This window comes from Taeniopygia guttata, chromosome 2 (genome assembly GCF_048771995.1).
Source record: "Taeniopygia guttata chromosome 2, bTaeGut7.mat, whole genome shotgun sequence".
Lineage (NCBI taxonomy): Eukaryota > Metazoa > Chordata > Aves > Passeriformes > Estrildidae > Taeniopygia > Taeniopygia guttata.
In genome coordinates, this window is record NC_133026.1 from 19,452,094 (window position 1) to 19,475,484 (window position 23,391).

Consider the following 23,391-nt stretch of genomic DNA (forward strand, 5'->3'; position numbering starts at 1 on the left):
CACTGAATCTACAAGGGCTTCTACCCTGTGACTACAGCTGAACTGGAAGGTTAAATGAATATTTATGAAGCAGGGATGCCTACAGGCAGCCTACAGTTTGCAGAATTCACATTGCAAAATCCTTTATCACATACCATCGAAACTCACATACTAGTGAGTTTTCCTTGGTCCCTATTTCAAGTAAATTCTGTGTACTACCTCCCTAATATTACCGGAAATACGGAAAGCTTAAGTACCTAATTGCAAATTTTATTGCAACTCGTTATGGTCTCAATAGCTGCCCACCTAGATTATATACTTAAAATACACCAAAGGAATAATTATTTTAGGCAAGACTAATTTATTAGTTCCCTACTTGGAGCATATAGTTGGATGCAGTGATCTCTGAAGGTCCTTCTCTATCTGATAAGCTCAAAATTTTATGCTTATTTATATGGTTGTCCTATGCAGAGTTCACAATCAGCAGTCCAGCTTTTTTTTTTCCTGAAGCATGCCATAAATAGAATTGCTGCACCATCCAGCAGCTTTCAGTGTCAGTTAAGGATGAGACACAATAAGAAGATGAGGCTAAACTGCACTACACATTGATTCCCCCTCTTGCCAAAGGCAATAGCGACTCTCTTAAAGATTCTGAGGGCACAATGTTGAGTTTCAGCTAAAAGGTTGTTTCAACCTCTGTTTTAAAGTTTGAGAAATATAGATAGAAAGTGGCTCCTGAATGGGAGCATTCTTACATAGGAGCAATATACAGAAGAAGCCAAATTTACAGCAAGAAGACAACAAAGAGAATAGAGACAGGAAGAGACAAATCAGGTTGAAGCTCTGAGACTACCAATGAGACAAGATATTAGAGGTTAAAGGAATAAGATCAAGAATGTATTAATTGATTCATCTTTGTAAAATTAAAATTTAATGCAAAATATAAAGGATAAAAAGCAAGAAGAAGCCAGAGATATCCATGTTTAAATTCAAAGGAGAAAACAACAGTTTTTGGAAAGCTGTTGAAACAGCAAAACCAACTAGACACTCATGATCATAGAGAAGAAAATCAACAAGAAATTTCATCAAAGAACACAAACAGACTCAAAGGTGCAACTAAAATTCAGAATTATTGTTGGAAATGACAGAGAAAACAAAATAATGTTTCAATAGAAAATTCATAAAATTTCTTTCATAGTTTTATGACTTGTAGCAATCTGGTAATATGACTTGCTGTCTAGTCATGCAACAACCATTATAAATCTCTTAAAAATGGATTTATACATCTGATTAGCATGACTTTGGAGTAATTTAAACAAGTAATTTGCATTTTTTCATTATCCTGATGTCACATAAACAGATACATACAAGGATATGCATGATTAGACACATTTCCCCATATTCCAAGACATTGTTACATTTTGTTGTTTTTTTTTTCCTTTTTCTTTTCCTCTAGCAAAAAATAACCAGATCAATAAAATTATTTTTGAATTTTATCATGGCCACAGATGATCACATTTAAATACTGTGCTGAACATAGGAATTCTTGTAAGCTATGTCTGGACATAGGCTATCTGTTGGAATCAGCTACAGGATGGTCATTCCGTATTAAGGCCAGGCAGACTTCTCAGGACACAATGAACCCACATAGGTCATTATCTTTAGGAAGAAAATGAAACGTCTCCATTTAATTATTTTTTTTGGTACCAACCTGCAAGAGATCCTTACTGAATGGCTGAGGATTTCATACTGACTTGCCCATGAGAATGGAGTTTCACCAAGTTAAAAAGTTAGGCAAATTTATGTCATGCCAGCATTTATCTCATTACTCCAAAACATGAGACCAAAGAAGGCATGGTAATGTTTACGTGCACAGGAAGATCTGAGGACAACATATTTGTCTTTTGATTGACCTCTTGAGTCATAACTAAAAGTCATATTTTTAAGTGCACAGTTCCAGTCAATTTGAAGCTAGGGACATTAGTTAAAAGATCATCTCGCTGCCTTAAAAAAACCAAATCCAAATCCAAAATAAACAACCAAACAAAAAAATCCCAAGCCCCCCACCCCCCCAAAAAAAAGAAAAGAAAAAACCAATTTCCAAACAGAATGAAAGAATGACATTAGATTATTTAAAGTCAGAATGTTAATAGCAGTACTATTTTGCCGCAGAAAATAGCGATGAGATGACAAGATCTCTGTATACCTGTTCAAAATGCACTCTCTTTCTGCTGCTCCCTACATAGCAGCTTCTTCTAGTACATTGTTATCTTTTGAGCCCACCTGCTTCACATTGCTGTCCAATAAATACATTTTCAGCATCTGCTGGCTTAAAGAGAAAGCTGATTTCCGGCTGAACAGCATCTTTCCATGCTGTCCCAATTTTACATTAATGCACTGAGATGACAAAGTTATTTGCCATAATACCAGAATGCACAGGTTAATGGCTGTGACACAACTACTGCTCTTCTCCACAGTGGCCGCTCTGGTGCAGTGCAATTAATCAGACAGCAATGCATTAAAATGCACCAATGCATTAAAGTCCACCAACACTGTGCTGGTGCTTGCTCTGCTGCGGGCAAAGCTGCTGACTTGTCCAGGAGAGCCAACTGCCTGCTGAGGGCAATGATGCAGCAGTACTGGAGAACACAGAGGAGTCAGTATGCACCCAGCAAAAACACACCTATGGGTCCTACCGAGCCTTCTGACCATCCAACTATCACACAGATGGCATCATCAATAGAGGGGAACTCATTTTAGAAATTGCTCAAAGTTGGCCCATGCCTTGTAATTCTAGGCCTTTGGTAGCAAAAGACAGTAGCTCTGCATTTTAAAGCTGCAGTCCTCAGTCCTTCCTCCTGTATCTAAACCACTGTACTAGTTTTTCTGGAAAAAAAATAATAAAAAATAAAACAAACCTATTTTCAGTCCGTGTAAAAGATGAAGAATGGTTTTAATGCAGCTGACAGTCATCTATGGTTATTGGCTTTGCAAGACCAATAAGTGTCTCTTTTAGAAGACTAATTCATGTGACCACGTCAACAAGACCACTCCTCCCAAGCCACTATGAAAGGGACAGAAGCTACAATTCATCCCCAATTTCAGTGATCGTCATCTACAGGCTGACACAGCCTTTCTCATGGAACAGTTTTCTAGAAGATGCAGACAGCAGAATAGGAGTGACCCAAGAGGAACTGCAAGTTCATAATGGTGCTTGCATTTCATTTCATGAGGAAACATCCAGAAACAGAACTAGGAAAAACCTGCCTGACTGTGGCATCCTGATAATTTGACTACAAGGTAAAAATACAAAACTGTAAATATACTAGAAAAAAACAGTCATCTAAACGGGAACCACTGAATAAAACACACGCCTGATTAGTTTTCAAATATTTGATAAGCTTAAAGTGCTTTTGTGAGTGGAACTGACCTTTAATATGTATAATAGTGTCTGCCAAAATGACTACATTTAAAAAAAACCCAAAATGTCAACCGTGCTATACTTCAAAACAATTATATTTCAACCTCAGAAATATTTAAGAATATTCTTGACTGCCTAGCTAGTAATTAATTTTTGCTTGGATGACATGTATTTTCACTACCTGTGAAAAGAAAATGTCATATGAGATTCTTGATAATTCATATTCTCTCTCTCTCCCTAGTCATAACTAGTATATGCAACAGAAAAATTTTTTGAATATATACAAGAAAGTCTCCCCTACATGAATTTTAAAGTATCTATTTTCTTTTATGGATAAATGACACTAAACTAATATTTGTCTACTTTAAAAAATTATTATTATTTAACAGTAAATCAAAGACATAAAATTTACCACAGAAAATGTGCATTTTACCATTCTTTTCTGGTCTGCATAAAACGTAATTAAACCTAGAGGAATAATTGAATATTGCACTGTCAGTCTCACTCTTTTAAGATGTGTATTATGGATTGATATTATTTGTGCTCCATTTGTGTTTTAAGCAAAATTGTCTTTTCTCAATAATTCTCAATAATTTCTCAATAATGACAGAATAAACCAAACATAGCTAGCACTGAGAAGAGCATTTAAACGACCCCAACAATGCCTTCCAAATGCCCAGAGCATATTTGCTTAGAATTGCTTGAGTTCCTCTTCATGTAGGGTAAAACCAGCTGAATGCCTCATAAAAATCTGTTCTTTTCCCTCCCCCCACAATGGAAATAGATGAAAAATTGTATTTATAAAAATTGGAATAAATATATTTTGCAATTGGCAACTTAGGGCTAGATTTTAAAGCGCCATTACTTCTGAGAAGTACCAGAGGTTGCAAGCTGCTCCACCAAAGTTTTTCACTATTTTTGAGTGAATACATATGAAGTAATGTCAAATATTATTCCTTGGACATTTTCACAGCTGAATGCACAACTTTCTTGACTCTGTGTTATCAGAAGTCCATGTTCGTACTAGGAGTTGGAATTAATGAATAAAATTGTTATAAATGCTACAGCTGAAGAAGCACAAAAAAAAAAAAAAGAAAAAAGAAAAAGAAAGCATTTGTAAAAATTCAGAAACTCTTCTTAAAGAGAAATGTTCATGTACCTAACCAATCTGGTGGTTGGATGTTTATGGGCACGGCATGTTTCCTCCAGAGTAAAAAAATGGTTTATCTTTCACATCACTATTTTAAAGAAACCAATAAATTAGCATGATGACTAAGAAAAAAAATTGCCTCAAAATAGGCCTGAAGATTTTTTTCCTGAAAATATGGACATAGTTTTGTAGTCAAGGTAAGCAATAACACTGCTGTCCTAACCTTGTTCTGACACTTGAAAACAGGTACAGCTCAGAGCTGTTAAGGTGGGAAAAAGGCAGCAGTAGGCGCAGGTAGGTGTGTATTATTCAGAGAGGAAAGGAAGTATAAAATTCACACAGCAGTTGGTCTGATCATGGAGGAGACTCAAAAGGCTCTGGGTCTAATGGCTTACAGTGTCCTCAGGGGATTAATTCAGGTTTTCAACTGAGAAACAGAATTTTTCCCTTAAAATATTGGTTCTGATGCAATTGCAAAAGAGGTAGAAATCAGGGGTAGGTATCCTAAAGTAAAATTCACTCATAACTGTATAACCACCCAATAACACTACACAGAAATCTACTTGAAAGAAGGAAAAAATTTATTTTAATGTATAGGATTGAGAGAGATGGAGCTTAAAACTCTTAGTCAATGCTCCATAGATCTTTTTATTCCATTATATTTCATGTCTCCTCCACATTAGGCAGAAAGTCAAAGCAGAACATAAACTGCAGTAAAAAAAGAATGGGCTGATGACTTTTATTGCCCTATTAAGTCATTGCCGAATAACGCCTTGTTTTATTTGGCATCACTTGCATCTAACAAATGATATATATGAAATCACACATCTACTGTCATTCAGCTCAGGATTTAACAATATTGTAGCTAGCGGCCTTCAATTAATAAGTGATGAAATTAATAAGCATTTATTTCTTTGACAGATGGGAATTTTTATCAAGTCAGTTAAGCCCTTTGAGTCTTATAACAGTCACAATTCATGGTCCCTTCAACAGCCTTTAGACTCTCTCTGCTCTCAGATGTGCAGGCACGTACCAGACTGCCACGTGAGGCAGCTTGAAGTCAAAAAGTCACCATTTCTACTTGAGCAAATAGCTACAAAAAGATTTTTCTAGGTAAGCAGCCCCAGGCATCATGGGTCATGATGCAGGTTATAGAGTCTGGCTTTCCTCTTTTCAGGTTGGTTAAAAGCAGGGTTACAGACTACACTTCAGCCTGCACAGATTTTGGAGTACAGTAATGGGTGAAGATAAAACAATTCTAACACGAATTGCAGGGCAGACCCTGACTGAAGAGTTATACCAATGGTGTTTCTGGCAAGACCAGGCAGTATTGAACACACAAACACTTAAAGGAGAGGTGGCATTTGCACTGATGGCCCTTTATGGACATGTCTCTCCTCTGTTTATCCCCTACTTCAGACTTGAGACCAGCACTGGTGAGTGAGGCCGGGTAAGAATCCCATGCAAATGATTCTGGCTACCCCATAATTTCCTGGAAACACACTAGAGAGACACATCAACAAGCTGCTTTTCCAAGCGGATGTAGCATCACTGACAAAATGACACACGTAACATGTGAAATTGTTACAATATTATGGCCTAGTGGTAGTAGTTCTAAAATAAAAGTCCTGTCTACAATAGTCATTGCAAGTGATTGGAGCATGAAGAAGTTCCTAAAAGTAAATGGAACAAAACCACGTGAAAACAAATGTAGCTTTGAGATAAGCTTTCAATGAAAACAACAAAAACCTCTTTTTCGTGACATATCATTAAATTTATGCTTTGTGACAAAATTATCACTCTAAACCATGGCAAGGAAGACCTCCATAAACTTCTGGCGAACTCTTTCCTATGATTTTAGAAGAAATTTAGCCCTAAAAGCTTATTTCCGCTGCTCACACCTGGAACCATCTCCTCAGCAACAGGCATATGCATGAAAAAGCTTGAAGACTGGGGATGTCACAGCCCAGTGACAACATTGAGAGAAGGAAGGGAAAAGGGTGTGAATGCAGCCAAGGCCAAGACTGTAAGGAGGAGTGAGAAGCAAGAGAAAAAAATGAACGTCTCAATTGAAAACTGACAAAGATCCATGAGAATCTATTTATTTCAATGGCTTTGGTTTCAGAAATCAGACAGATATGAATCTGAGCAATTTGCAAGGGTAATGAGTTTAGGAAGGACTGGTTTGAGACAGGATGGTTGCCAAGGAAGGAATGATGACATAATGAAGAGGCTGGCAACGGGCAACTGATTTTTCATAATGTGGCTCAGACAATACTTGCATACATTCTATTTTCTAACTGTTGTTCATGCAAAACACGTAGCAGCATTTGCTTTTCTAAAGACTCACCAGGAGTCAGGGATGGATAGACATGGATAGTCATCATATGAACATTGCAGCACAGTAAAGATATTAAGAAAATCTGTTCTCCCTGTACTGTCAGAGATGCAAAAGAAATTCCATGTGCAGAATTTTACATGACAGATCCCAAGTAGTGAAATTAGAATACTTTATCTGAAGTAATGAATATAAAAGCCTTACATAGATTTATTAATGTGCTTTTCATACTATTCAACAGTTAGAGATACAGACAAGAAATGGAAATTATGGGTGGTTTGTGGCTATGGATACAACAATGCAGAAACTCAATAGCAAGAATATATTTACTTTTAAATATTTACTTTAAAAATATTTACTTTTTAAATAATGCTGCTGGTGACATGTAAAACTACGTAACTAAATAGCCTCTTAATGTGAGCCTGTGACATCGGTAGGATGGTTCCAGTATGATGGTTTTCTGCTGCTGCCTTTTAGGTCCCACAAAATATTTCTGCCTTCCTCATCAGTGAGGGCTCTCACTGGGTCTCTGTGGGATGATCTGAGGCCATTTTAGGATCCAATTTACTTTGTTAGTTATATTTCTCCAGCAATAATTTCAGTGTTCACTTTTAAATCCTTCATTGATTTTAATTAATCCTGTTTAAGCTTCCAAACTTTTCTTTTAGACAACAACAAGCTGCTTATAGCACAACAACCAGAAATTCCACACTTACTAATGCAGCTGGAAATCAAATTTACTGTCACTTGACATAATTACTTTGGACATACTGCCAATGGCCCAAAAAATGGCTAAATCTGAAGCAAAATAGAGGGGCAAGAAATCTTGTTTTCCAAAATATGACAGGTTGCAAATTAGAACATTGTTTTGAATCTTTAGATGTTTATTTTTCTTGCAACTTGTTTTTGTTATTAATTAATTTTTTGGATGATGGCACTATACCACATATTGATACATCATGTTAAAGATACTAGAGCTAATGCAACACAGATTAAATAACAAAGATAATATAGAATAAATGCCTAATTGTTGTACTAACATTACACTAGCTTAAACACCTTGATATATGTCATCCTGTGAGCTGTTGAAATAGTGATTAAGGTAATAAAATACACAGCATAAAAATGGAATAGAACAAAAAATTATTAACTGGATACGATTCTTACCTATAGCTTTAAAAACATCACTTAGGTGAACTAATATTGTAGCTGCTGAGTACTTCCAAATATAATATTTCTAATATCTTTTCCTGACAGAATTAAAGGTACTTTATCTACGCAGGCAAAAACCTTGCCTGTATTACTCTCTTCTTGCACCTAATGCTACCTATGCAGAGGGGAATAAACCCAACTAAACAGACGTTGACACTTTTTCCTTTGAGTGCTGCTCTGCTACAACTCGTAAACATTCTCCACTACTTCAGAGAGGAGCAGTGGTGAGTGTTGCTGATTCCTGCTGTTGCAGACTGTGTTTTAACAGAGCACAGAATAACTCGGTTGGAAGAGACCTTCAAAATCATTGAGTCCAACCCATGCCCTAACACCTCAACTAAACCATGGCACCAAGTGCCACATCCAGTCTCTTTTTCAACACATCCTGGGGTGATGACTCCACTACCTCCCAAGGCAGGTCATTCCAGTACTTGATCATTCGTTCCATAAATACTTTTTCCTAATATACAATCTCTATTTCCCTTCCACAGTTTAAGACTGTCTTCTGGTTCTGTCAGTTGCTGCCTGGAGAAAGAGACCAACCCCCACCTGACTACAGCCACCTTGCAGGAAACTGTAGAGAGTGATAAGGTCACCTCTGAGACTCCTTTTCTTCAGGCTAAACAGCCCCAGCTCCCTCAGCCATTCCTCACAGGGTTTATGTTCCAAGCCCCTCACGAGCCTCGTTGCCTCCGCTGGACATGCTCAAGCATCTCAACATCCTTCCCAAACTGGGGGGCCAGAACTGGACACAGCACTCAAGGTGTGGCATCACCAGTGCCAAGTACAGGGGAAGAATGACCCCCGTGGTCCTGCTGGTCGAACAATTCCTAATGCAGGCCAGGATGCCCTTGGCATTCTTGGCCACCAGGGCACACTGCTGGCTCATGTTCAGCCGGCTGTCAGCCAGCACCCCCAGGTCCCTTTCTGCCTGGGCACTGTCCAGCCACACCATCCCCAGCCTATAACACTGCAAGGGGGTTATTGTGGTCAAAATGCATGACTCAGCACTTGGATTTATTAAACTTCATCTTACTGGACTCTGCCCATCCATCCAACCATTCCAGGTCTCTCTGCAGAGCCCTTCTCCCTTCCAACAGATAACACAAGCTCCCAGCTTAGTGTCGTTGCAAATTTACTAGTGAACAACTCAAACCCCTCATCCATGTCATCAATAAAGATATTGAACAGAACTGGCCCCAGCACAGAGCCCTGAGGGACACCACTGGTGACTGTCCCCAGCTGGACACAGCACTGCTCACCAGCACTCTCTGGGCCCGGCCATCCAGCCAGTTCCTAGCCCAGCACAGAGTGCTCCTGTCCAAGCCATGGGCTGCAGCTTTTCCAGGAGAGTGCTGTGGGAGACAGTGTCAAAGGCCTTGCTGAAGTCCAGATACACAACACCCACAGCCTTTCCTGCATGCACCAGATGGGTCACCTGGTCATAAAAGGAGATCAGGTTGGTCAAACATGACCTACTCCTCCTAAAGCCATGCTGGCTGGGTCCAATACCCTGGTCATCCTGTAAGTGTTGCATGATGACACTTAATATAAACTGCTCCATAACCTTACCGGGCACTGAGGTCAGGCTAACTGGCTTATAATTACCAGGACCCTCCTTCCCACCCTTTTTGTGAATTAGTGTCACATTGGCCAGCTTCCAGTCACCTGGAACCTCACCAGTGAGCCACTAAAAACGGAGGCAAAGAAGGAGTTAAGCACCTCTGCCTTCTCTTCATCTGCAGTTACTAAGTTCCCTCCCGCATCCAGTAGAGAACAAAAATTGGTCTTACCCTGACACTCCCATCCCTCTCAGCCCCCCAAATCACCAGGTCAGCCCAGATATATGGGGCCTTGAAGGGAGGCACATCAGGAGATGGGCAAAGATACAAAAGAGGCTCCAATTGCCCCAGTGGGGTTGTCCAGCTTCTTTATTCCATGAGATGAAGGAAAAAAGAGAGAGAGAACAGGAAGGGTCAGGAAGGCCTTATCTAGGCTCTGGACAGGGAGGGCTTTCTGGCTCTCCGCCAACCCCATCAGAGCAGGAAGGAAGGGACCACACTTATCTGGGAATGGGGAAAGCATATCCCGAGAGCACTGTAACATTACCCTTCCTTTTGCCATTAATATATTTTAAAAAACATTTTTTATTATCCTTTATAAAAGTTGCCAAATAAAGTTTGAACTGAGTTTTTTCCTCCCTAATTTTTTTCCTACATGCCCTAGCAACCCCCTTAAATACTTCCTGAGAGACTTGACCCTCCTTCCAAAGATGATACATCCTCTTTTTATTCCTAAATTCCTTCAAAACCTTGTTGCCCATCCAGGCTGGATGTTTGCCTTGTCAACTCATCTTTCAGCACACAAGGACAGTCTAAGATCCCTGTTTTGAAGCACACCCACCTTTCCTGGACTCTGTTGTTTATAAGGGCTGCTTCCCAAGGAACTCTCTGAAACAATCTCCTAAATAGACCAAAGTCTGGCCTTCAGAAGTCCAATGTAAAAGCCTTACTGATGTTCCTCCTGATTTCACCAAATATCAAGAACTCTATAACTTCATGATCACTATGCCCCAAGTGGCCTCCAACCACCACATCTCCCACCAGCCCATCTCTATTTGCAAACGACCGGCCTAACATAGTACCTCCCCCGGTGGGCTCACTCACCATCTGTGACAAAAAGTTGTCCTCCACACGCTCTTAGAACTTCCTGGACTGCCTCTTTTCTGCTGTGTTAAGTTCCCAGCAGATGTCTGGTAGGTTAGAATCACCTACAAGAATAAGGGCTGCTGATCCTGAAATATTCTCCAGCTGCTTACAGAATGAGTTGTCCACCTCTTCTTCCTGGTTGGGTGGACGATAACAGACTCCCAGTAGGATGTCAGCCTTGTTGGCCTTCCCCCTAATTCTTACCCATAGGGACTCAACTTCATTGTCATTAGTTTCAATACTCATGGCATCAAAAGCCTCCCTAAAATAAAGGGCCACCCCTCCACATCTTTCCCATTTTCTGTTTCTTCTGAAGTGCCATCCAGTGCAGTGCTCCAGGTATGTGAGTCATCCCACCACATTTCCATGATGGTGACCACATCACAGCTCTGCTGTTATACTATGGCTTCCAGCCCTTCTTGTTTGTTGCCCATGCTGTGTGCATTGGATACATGCACCTCAGCTGGGCTACTGATTTCTCTCCTAACTCAGGCTTACCATCCTTGGGCCTGCTTCCAGAGAGCCCAGATGCATCCCCCTCCCCCTTCAAACCTAGTTTAAAGCCCTGTCAATGAGTATCGCCAGCTCAAGAACTAAAGTCCTTCTGCTCTTAGCAGAGAGATGGAGCCCATCCAGTTCCAGCAGGCCAGGTGCTGTAAAAGTTCCCCTATGATCAAAGAACCCAAAATTCTGCTGATAATACCAACTCTTGAACCACTTGTTGATGATGTGGGCTCTCCTATTCCTCTCATCATTTTTCTCTGCCACCAAAGAGACTGAGCAGAACACCACCTGTGCTCCTGCCTTATCAACCACTTGATCCAGTGCCCTAAAGTCCCTTTTAATTGCCCTGATGCTTCTCTTTTCAATCTCATCGCTGCCAGCCTGGAGTACCAGCAGTGGGTAATAACCAGAGGGCTGAATCAACCCATGGAGTCTCTCAGTGACATCTCAGGAAGGCAGCAGACTGTGGGGTGGGTCCGGGCGACATATGGGGTCCTCTGTTCCCTCCAAAGGGAGTCACCCACTATGACTACCCTTTTCTTTTTAATGTCAGAGGGTGATACCTCTGACAGATTAAGCGCAATTGGAACGCTCACCACACAGATTATTTTCTTCTACATGCTCTGGCTGACCCTCTAGATCCAGGGCATTGTACCAATTCTGAAGTGGCACCTGGGTGCGTAGATTTCAGCAGAAATATGAGGAACAATATGTATTTCACAAGTATTCTAGGAACAAGAACACAAATGTATGACATTTACAGATATGGAGGATAACATGCTAAAGAGAATGAAGCCCTCAGTTTCCCTGGCTATTACGAGTAATCATCAATGGTACCTGGTGCTGTGGGGCACTAGGTAGCAATAGCATCACACAATACACAGGATTTCAATTTTTATAATCCAAAATTATAAAACTGCATTTACAGCTGCTCGATTTGAGAGGTAAAATAGATTTCTCTTAAAAGTTCAAAGAAAAGAGTCTTCCTTAAGATGCACATGGGACCAAGTGACTGAAAAGATTTTACTACCCTGAGCAATAATATTGATATTAGTAGGAACTCAACACATTAAAAAAACTTAAACCCAAACACTACAAAAAACAGGAAAAAGAACTTTTGCCAAAGTCATAAATAAACTTTTTCAGAAAGGACAACTTTTAATAATATTTTGACAGAATTCAAACTATGACCCACCTCTTATTAGAAATCTTGTAACCTATAGTAGTCCCTATGTTTAATAACTAATATTAACTCTGAGCTGCACTTTAAATACAATTCCAAGCCTAAATAGTCTCTCAATGCTCCATACTTGGAAAGACTTAATTTTTTGAAAAATATTGTAACCAAATATCATTATGATCTTAATTTTGGCTTTAGGAAACAGATATAGTCAAGTAGTATTTCACACATCTTAGAAGATTTATGAACTGACCATGTCTCATTTGGTGTAGTAATTCCACACTTATACATAATTTTTATGGACCGCTGCCTTACAGCATCAAAAGTGTGTTTCCCACTCTTCATTGGGAATTTCTTTTTTTATTTAGAAGCTATAAGCAGAAATGTATTGAAGCTTTTTTTTTTTTTTTAACTTATAAGCATGTACCAAACCAAAGAAACATTATATTTTGTAGTAGCTGGAGAAAACAAAGATTTGTCAAGAGTTACTATGAGGTAATAGCATAATGTTATTGAGACTTTCAATGCTACTGTAAAGGCTAAGCATAAGATAAATGCTTAATTGAAAATTATACTATAAAAAGTTATGGATCCATTTTAGACATACTCTATACCTAACAACTTCCCAGAGTTCAGTGGAGTGGTTTCCAGCTACCCTGAAGGCTCTTTGCCTTAACATTAAGTCATTTAATTTATTATTATTTTCTGCAAAATTATTTAATTTTATTTAATGCTTACTTGGCATTACATGTAGACAAATACTTTGGCTATTTATCTGTTATTCCATGAAACAGAATCTTAAAAAACACAAATATGGTCATTTTAAGCTGTTACCACTTCAGTACCAGTACTGCCCGTAATCATCACAAAGATGGCAAATGCACTAATATATGATGATTAGAGCAATTTCAAGGCATATGGAATGCTTTTTTCCCCCTAAAGTTTATCATTCTCTTTGCCCTAAGTACTTCTGATCCAATTTGCAAAGATAATGCATAAATGTGGGAATGGAAAGGGTTCTAAGGGTTCACCAAGGAAGGTAGGCAAAGAAGAGTTTCCAGGGAGGGATTAGTCCCTTACAAAGACAGGAGGGGTATTCCCAGGACACTTAACACAGGAATGACAGACAAAAGAAGCTTAACAAGGAGAAATTTTTTTGTTACAACTGCATGACAATATAAGACATCAGAAAAAGATGAGATAAATTAAGGCAATTGTATGACAAATCAACAGCCAGACCTCCACAGTCCCTTTAGAGTGACCTGCCCACTGGTGATGACAAGTGTAATCCCCTGTAACAGATATAAACTAATCCGAGGCACTGATTTTGGCTAGAAACACTGTGTTTCACTCTGCTTTGTATCATATTTGCCCTTCAACAGATGTTGCCCATAGGGCAATTTGTATTGTCAAAGAGCTCTTCATTAAGTGATGAACACATCTCCTGCTGGCTCCTTTGCTGAAAGGTTCAGAGCAGCAGGAACAGCCAGAAAAACCTTGCTAAATTTCTGAAAGACTACAACAAAACACTCCACTCAGGACCCTGATAATTCAAAGAACGAGGTAAATTTCACTACCTATCTACTGGTTTGGAAGTTTAAGTAAATAAATGCATGAGATGCAGGGAAAATAAATTCATTAGCATAGACTTTCTGCAGGCTGCGAATGCACAAGCATCCTCACCCTTAACAAGCTCAGGTCCTCACTCCATGGTTCCTTCTCTTTCCATAGCACCACCAGCTTGGTGAACAAATTTCCCTCCTGCTCAGAAGTATTGCTCTGTGTTCCAACACAGAAAGAAAGGGCTGAGACAGCGCAACATCAGGCTTTATTCCTTCCCCACAACATACTCTCTCTAAAAGCCAGAGAATCTCAGGAAAACGGGAAACTGGACAAGACAAACGCAGATCTGAACCAATGTGGTTAATCAAACGTTCTCCCTTTATTCGAGATAAGATGGTAGTTTATTTAAGCTTCTACATAGTTTACAAAAACAAAGGTACTCTGATTGGTAGGCTAACATTGTTTACCTTTTCCTTAAAGTGGCTTGAGCCTTACACTATAAAACCTATACTAATTCACACCCAGACAGCCCAGTGGTCCCCATCACACCTTAATACTATTTCTATCTGCGCCACAAGCTCTGAATTTCTAACTGCGTCAGAGGCTTGAAGGCCTCACAAGGCCCAAATCTGGAGTAGCTCAAATATCATAACTCATGTCCTCTTTCTCTCAAAAATGCTGCAACACTCTCTCTATCATTGATCCCTTTTCCTTGAAAGTACTGTAAAATATGATGCAAATTCTATTAGAATACTCACACTTTGGTGCTTATTTTTCATATCCCTTCTGCTACATTGAAAACAGTAAAATTGAAGAGAATTCCATAATGATATATACACATTCTATGTCCAAAACGAAATTTAAAGTGTTATCTCTGTATAAAACTTCAGCTTTTAAGCAGCTAAAAATCTAGCTTGCTAACCAGAGATATTTTGCCTTTGCTACTTTGCCACAAGCCACATGTACACTTAAAAAGAATTTCATACTGAAATAAGTGGGATTCCTCATGATAATGAAAGGTTACTTTGAAACAGTTGTCCCGACTAGTCAGGGTTTAGGAACCATGCTCAGGTACCTCACAGCTGCTCCTCAATGCAAAATCCAATAGCATCAGATTTCAGCAGAAAAATTAGTTCAGTATTTTTAATGCTTGTGTTCTTATTTGGTGTCAATAGAGCATAGGACAGTAGTAGTTTTGGTGAAAAGCTGCGTGAATCTTGGATGCACAAAGATCTCTTTCTTCCATAAATACAAGTATTTTAAGTATGAGATCTGGCCTGAGGAAGTAATAATCATACAGAGTTCTTGATTTCTGTTTTAGAAAATTATCAACTGTAATTTGATACACTGGGATTTACTGCTAGGATGGCTTTTTATTTCTTTGGTACTCCTTTGATTGACCCTGGTAAAAATGCTCAGGCAGCATCCTCAGAGTTATTTCAGACAATTCCTTCATCTGGAATATTCCTCTAGTGAAAGACGATTCACCAAATATTATCTCAGCAGAATATAATACAGTATTTAAAGATTCAGCTGCTTGCTTCAACTTCAGCAATTTGCTACTACACAGGGTAGGTAGACATGTCTGGAGCCTTCTTCATTCTAGCTGGCAAAATGTCTCTATATTCAGCATTATAAATCTAAAAATGTAACCACCTAGTCACCTCAATTTCTACTGTTATTGTTATGTTTCCTTAATGCTGGGCAATGCTTGCACAGCAAGGTGTTTCCTGTTCCCTGCAATACCACAGAGAAATTTAATGTCAACAAAAAATGTCATAAAAGAAAAAAACCCCACCGAAATAACTTACAGTATCTGATATAAAATTGCACTAAAAATTACAGACTGATAAACAAAACAAACAAAAAAACTCCCACAGAGAATAATCAAGAGAAGCCTACTACAATGAACATGGAAAATTAATACAGCCAGCAATGAAATTTACAGCATGTTGAGGAGGATGTAGGGCACAGAGCTTCAAGGATGCCTTTGAGAAGGGTCATGGTACTGCATGGAGAGATTTATCACCAGAGAGGGTTTTCCCAGCTCCACTGAGCTCTGTGAGGGGTGTCAGTGACTGGCAACATGCAGACTTCATAAACTCAGCTCCTGGCATGCACAACATGACTCACTATCTCACAACTTTTGTTGTTTTGTTTTTTTTTTTACAAAATTACCACATTTTTGGCCTGTAGGCTACAAACTTTAGAAAGCTTCACAAAAACCAAAGTTCAGCTTCTTATTTGAGAACTATCTATAGGAATGTGGGCAGAGACATGTCTGTATAGCAAAGAACCAATTACTCATTTTGTTAATTATTTCTATTCTAATATATAATTTTTAAATTAATATATACTATTTTCAAATACAAACTAAGACAGCAGTGAACAAAAAACCTTCAAATTATTTTCACTCCCCATTCTTCCTTGTCTTAAACACAATCAGCTCATCAAAACTACTCAGAAAAAGAAATAAATATTAGCTAAAGAGGAAAAGAAGTTGAGTTTTAAACCACAGTGATTCCAAAATCATCCTATTAAATTTGGGAACCCTACTATGCCACAGTGCACACTCCATGAAGAATGGCAGAAACCATTGGGGTTGATGTTTTTATTGTGACATGGATTTAATGTGCCATTGTCCTCAACTTGCCTTTTAAGAAGACTATTTAATTTCTGATTTGGATGTAAAAAACAGTTTGTAGTGTTGTCATTAGCATAATTAATAATATCCCACTCTCCAGGAAGTGGACATCTGTCATGTGGGAGTTCTGTACACATTAACTTTGTCATTCTTTTGATGTCAGAATAACCTCTGGAGGTATTCCAGGTCTCTAATAATAGTAATGCCATTGTAAAATCGTGGTAACTAAGAAATAGCAGACCATGGAGTATATGAAACATGTGGAACCTGTATTCATCTTCTGTTATTACAAATCATTGGTGGTGAAGTGTGATGTTTAGCCTAGCAACAAAATTTGCAAATACATCTGAATTAAAACACTTTTAGAGAGTTAGTACAGAAGTAAATCTTTCTTTTCCTGCTAGATGAGCTTCGAAGCACTACAGTTGTAGGAAAGGTTGCATCCTGGACTGACAGAATGACTTACAGGTACTGGGCTTTATCAATATAATATTTAAAAATATATTATTAATTAGATCTTTTTCAGGCTTAATTTTGAGGTGGAAAAATCAATGAAATGTCAATGAAAGAAATATATGTGCTAATGTCAATGGTGTACATTAAAAGGATTGATTTTAAAGCTGTATTTAGCTTGACAATAATCCATAGATCTATTTAGAGCAATAATATTTTATTTAGTCCAAATGGAGCAAAAAGAAAAGCATAATTATCAGCCAGTGTTCCATTAATAGCAAGAGAAAAGAATCCTGCAGAGCTGCAGTCATTTTTATATTCAGTTATTTATAAAAAAAAGTAAACAAAATAAAAAATCACTTAAAATTCCCCATTTACTCTGTATTAAAAGGAAAAAAATATGTATCTCACAAATTGCTACTACACAGTTCACTTCATGAAATTGACTTTCCTTCCAAGACTTTTTGGTCTGATGGAGAAACTGGTCAGAGCAGTATATTAGTGAAAGTGGTAAAAGTAGTAAAAATTAAGGTCTTCCATTAAATGGGAAGGCTCAGCAGAATGACCACACAAAAGAAAATAATTACTTGAAGAGAGTGAACTATGCGAAATTTTAAGGAACCAAGCACAGCAATAAGAATAAAGGGACTTTTAGATTATGAACCCTGTCCCCACCACTGCTGCTTTAGCTTTTCAGGATCTATCCCATCCTTCTGTGCTACACAAATTACGTGCTTGATTTTGGCAGCCCGTCAAAAGCAACTCCTTTAATAAAGAATACAGAATTAGGCATTGATGATCAAGCACCAAAATGAAAGTAACAGCAAAACAGAATGGAAATCAGAAAAAATCTCAAAATCACTGGTTCTTGGATCATCTTATCCAAATCAGCATCAAAATATTATTGCTGATCAAGAAGAGAAAACTGATACTGAAGTCAGTTCATAATTCTGCATCATTTTTTATCATTCTACTGCAAATCGCTTTAATATCAGCCTTTATTCACCTTTGTCCATCACTTGTATTCTGCTTTGGTAGCTCCTCCTGATGAGGAACATGACAAGAACCTCTGTTAAGAGTTCCCACTCTTGTTGAGACACTGGCTGCAATTGTACCCTAATCTCTTAGTCATAACCTCCCCAGTTAGGACTCCAGTGGAACATGGATATCCCCTGATCATGTCCATCTGGACCCTGTAGCAAGAAAAGGAAAAGCTTTGATCAGGGACAGGGTAGAATTGTTCCTGATGATGGTGGCCTATTTCTGCCTGCTTGTCCTGCCACATCTCTAGGCTGAGCACCACCAGCCAGGGTCCATGAACTTGCTGAACATGTTCAAGGACCAGAGGATCCTCTGGGTGTGCTCTCCATGATGCTGCCTTTTGCCTCTGTGTTTTCATTTTTTTACTATTACTCTTTCTCCTTCTCATTTGTTGTCTTCACGTCATCTCCTTTTCCTCATCTCATTAAAATCAAATTGTCTTTCAAGGAGTTGGAGTGGGAAGGGCACAGAAGGGGTTGATGGCTGTTCCCAGCACAGGAGATTGGTGCAAGCAGCAGCCAGCAGCTGTGGGAGGAAGAGCCCCAACCATGAGCCATCAGTGATGCCCAGAGCTGCCAGACTGGGAGCTCGAGCTGGCCCTACCTTCCTTCATACCCCACTCCTCTCATGGAAAGAGGAGAGGAAGGCCCTGGCACATTTTCAGAGGCCATACTATGACAATTCACTGCGATGGGTTTGCCTAACAGGTGACACTTGCCATACTTCTAGCAGCACTTCTGATCTTTGAGCGGGAAATCCTTTCCCCTCGGGCAAACCCTGTCTCCCTCCTGGTTCTGGCTCCAGCACTCTCACCTCCAGTGCAACTGCTAAACACACACACCTGAGTTCTGGGGAAAATACCTAAACAGAAAAGGATTGATGCTGTACAGTCTTACAATGAGATGGGTTTATAACAGTTCAACTTAAATGCTGGAGGTTTTTCATCATATTGATATTTTGTGATTTTCTTTTTGTGGACAGGAAAATTTCCTAAATAAAAGCTGTAGTTTATCTCTTGACATATACAAGCTGGGGGGGGGGGGGGGGAAGTATTTTAAATAGCTGCAAGAAACTCCTCTCATCTTATTCAAAGTAAGCCACTTACCTCCAGTTGCCACAGTAATTTCACGTAGAAAATGTCCGTAAAATGGAAAATCAAAGGACAGATTCACTCTCTGAAAGGAATAACAGCAGAAAATAAAATCAATATTGAGCAGAACACTAAAAGAAAAAAAGACGAACAGTCATCTACTTCAAATATCTCTTTCATTGCCTTCTATTTTCCACTGGAGCCTTGCTATCCTTAATTTGGAATTGCCAGTAGCTAACTGGAAAGAATTCTGAGGAGCGCTTAAACACTTAAAGAATGGATCTTTATAACAGAAAACTTCAGAAAAGAAAATACACGAACAGACGTCGTAACTCAATCACAAGAATAAAATTAATAAAAGATTTGTAGAAGCTTCTCCTTAAAAAAACTGTTGCTTTAACCTCTTTCATAAAAGGACCCATCAATATCAAAAACCTTAGCAATACCTATGTTTTACAGGACGTCTGCTATTTTGGCTGCTTGCTTTCTGCTGCTCTGCCATACAAGCCTTCAGATTAAAGTGCTGTCCCTGACATCCTGCTGCTGCCTGGGAGTTTATCCGATGAAGGGAAGTCACTGGAAGGCAATTCCTCCATCAAACCCATCTGACACCATTCCCTAAAACCCTCTATACTGTCAGCTAGGAGATGGAATGATGTATAAAGAAATATTCAACAGAAGCAACAACAAACTCTACTTAAAATACTTATTTAAAAATAAAATAAATTGTTGTGGCCACTCATGATTATCACTTTGTGTGCTACCTGGTTAAACTCTGAATAAATTAGTGCTCGCGGCAGAAAGGAGTGCTGAAATCTCAGCAAGGTCTTTTCAATGTTTAAATATAATATCCCATGAAAAACACATCTCTTCCACAATGGTCCAAACAGTCAATATGAAATGAGCATGCAGTCTATTATTCCTTCTTCTGGAGGATTTACTACAGTAAAAACTGGTGTGAGGATGAGTTGTTGGTGACTGTCACTCAACCGTAACTTTTGATGACTCCACTTAAGAAAGGGCAACAGTCCACACATTTTAATTAAGTGGAGGAGGAATGAAGAAGAAAAGTACTCTTATGTCTTTTTTTTCTCTCTCATTATTTCTGACCTGTGTTTATTATTTTCAGATTATATCTGAGTACTTCTTCTTTCAGGAAGAATTATATTTACATCAACCAGAAATGTTTAAAGAATTATTTAGCATGAAATTAGCAGTTGGAAGACTTATATTAACTTTAAGTATTTGGAAAGGGATGGAAAGATTTTCTTTCCATTTAAGTGGAAGACAGAATCATGACAGGATTTATTAGCACATTTCTTGTTTGCTTTTAATTAGAATGCAAAATCCATTTGCAATGTGTTAATTGGACTGAATAGGTTCTAATGACCTTTTCTGTATATACATAAATATGGATGTACAACTGAAAATTTCTAATAAAAAATGGCATATGCAAAAGACAGCACATGAATTAACTCAAATATTCTTTTACCATGTTCTACAGTTTTCACTGCTGAAATGCATGCTACATCTATGAATGCACTCCATTCAAATTATGTCCTTGCTCTATCAAACATAATTTGAAGAACTCTATTGAAACTACCAGTATTCTGACCAAACTTTCCCTCCTTCCTTTATATGCCATCCTCCATTTTACCTATTCAATTTAACTTTCTGAATCACAGTAAACATTGAACTACTTCAGAGGAAAACTGTGCCCCCTTATCTGTCTTCTAAAAGGCTATAATATGGCCATGACTACAAAGATGTTTGCAACAAAAACTTCATCCCATTCCCACTCAAGCCTGATATAGATCTCCCATTGACTTAAGTCAGAATATGATACCTTAAATTCTGACAATGTAAAAATGTTTAACATAGCAAATTTTTTTTGCACAATACTGTAATAACCAACATGATTTAAGTATTATTTTGAAACACAATAGTCTAACAGCCACTAAAATTTTGCTTTTATTTTAATGCTGGAAAGCATACCTAATTTTTAAGAAAGAATATCAGAATTTTCAATTCACTGAAATAAAAATGTTCTCTTCACGTATAAATGATTGAATGGACTGGAAGAAATGGGAGTTGAGTTCCCAAGTATAACATATCCTGTATTTTAGTTCACCGTTTGAGTAATCAACTCTTAGATATCTAACTTAAACACACTGAATACCAAAGCCACCTCTAAAATTTTATTGTATAGTTAAGAAGATAGTGGCAATATATTAAAAAATACCCTTACTACTAGAGTTATAAATCCTGTAGTTAAACATTTTAATTGTTCCGTTAATATATGTTTGCTACTTTCTACAAACAATTACTATGCTGTTTACAAAATCAAACCATCTCATGGATCTTCTCCAGGATTCTCTCCAGTCCTTATGACTTTTCTTGTAGAAGCAAAACAAATGGACAGCTTCTGGGAACTCTCAGGATTATTTACTTCCAAATTAAGGAAAACTTAATTGGTTTTTTTACACCCAAAAAAATTGGGTGTAAAATTGTTAGCATTCAAAGAATCCCTGACATCATAAATTAATTCCTTAATATAAAGCATGTGATAATTTAACTCCTGGTTCTATCGTCAAATTGGAGAATAATGTTTAGAAAAATATCATGTAAATCATTGAGTCTCAGCAAGATGTGCAAAATGGCCTTTTAAAAAGAGTAATGGCAAAGTTTATGGGAGAGAAGGTAAGAGATTGCTGTTGAGGTATGTATGATCTCAAAATATATATTACTCTGCAGTTGTACAGTTATAAAGATCACATCTCTCTGTTAAGCACCTTTGTTGTGTAGTACATATGGATGTTTACTTGGACAGACACATATAAAAAATCAATTATAGATGAAAAAAATAAGGCATAAAACCTTACAGGATGACTCTCTGGTACTTTTTAATCCTTTGGGGGGACATACAACAGATCTGAAAAAGGGGTCTTTAAAACTCTATGTAGATGTGGCTGCAGCCACTCAAGTACATAGTCCAAGATATTTGGGTAAGCATGAAAAGAGATGGATATCAGTGTGCTAAACAGGGACCAGAGCTTTCTCTGCTGCAGCTGGAAGAAAGGCAGAGGGGGCACCTGACATTCAGAAGAAAGGTCTTAAACCACTTGCTTTGGGGAGAAACAGTTGAAGTCCTCAAGTTTCATTTGCCATGCCTAATGGTCCCCTACACTGACCCCACACCAGACCAAAATCATGGCCTTGTTCTAGGCTCTAGTTTAATAACGCCAACAAAATGTCCCCCTTGGGATGGTCATTTTGGCTGCATAATCTCAGAGATCCAATTGGAAACAAAAGTGCTTACAACAAAGACATGGAAGGGTATAATCTTTACTAATCATTAAACATGGGTAAAAATTTTTGATTTATTTATTAGCTTTTCTTTCAGCATATTTCCATTCTTTCCCTCAACACAGAGCATGAGGATCCCACATAAAGAAGACAAGACAGACAACAGATGTCTTCACTTTTAGGTATCCTTGAGGTTTTTTTGTTACTCATTAGAATGAAACTTTTTTAAGAAAATAGCTGATATGCTGCTTCATTAAGTCTACCCCAATGACCTATAACTGTCAGAACCCTCTGCATTTGCATTATCCCTGAGTGCCTACACTTTTTTAACTATGAAGGTTGTATTTTTTGAATTGGACTCTCTGCCAGTTACGTGTGCTGGATTTATCATCTCACTGTGCTTTCTATATTCTGAATAAAATACCACAGTATTTCTTTCTGCTGCCTCTTGAATTCCTCTGAGCAGTCACCTGGCTTGTGCCAGGGAGAAAATAGATTAACTAAGGAAAATATGAATTAAACTTGTGTTTTCTCACAGCTTTAAAACTGTTCAACACATCTGCATCTTTAAAAACTGTACAACTTTTAAGAAAGGTGTTCACTAGGAACAGAGGAAAATTTTAAATGTATGTTTAAAGGCATCTCTGAAGGACTGTTACAAAATGTTCAAAAAATTCAAGGAATCATTTGACAACAATAGTGTAAAGGCTTCCACAGTTTTACTAGAATTCAAAGATATAGCTCGATGAACAATAGCCATGGTACCTAGTAATACTGCTGTGTGGATCTCTGGAGAAAAATT

The 23,391-nt window shown here is 38.2% G+C and overlaps 1 protein-coding gene across 2 annotated transcripts in view; it reads right to left on the bottom strand.

Annotated features, from left to right (window-relative positions):
- PLXDC2 (plexin domain containing 2) overlaps positions 1 to 23,391 on the bottom strand; it is a 251,285-nt gene that overhangs the window by 92,102 nt on the left and 135,792 nt on the right. For both annotated transcript variants that reach the window (XM_030264549.4, XM_032746647.3), the window contains one exon: positions 19,299 to 19,368. In XM_030264549.4, the coding sequence (XP_030120409.1) occupies positions 19,299 to 19,368 (70 nt within the window). The remainder of the gene's footprint in view (positions 1 to 19,298; positions 19,369 to 23,391) is intronic.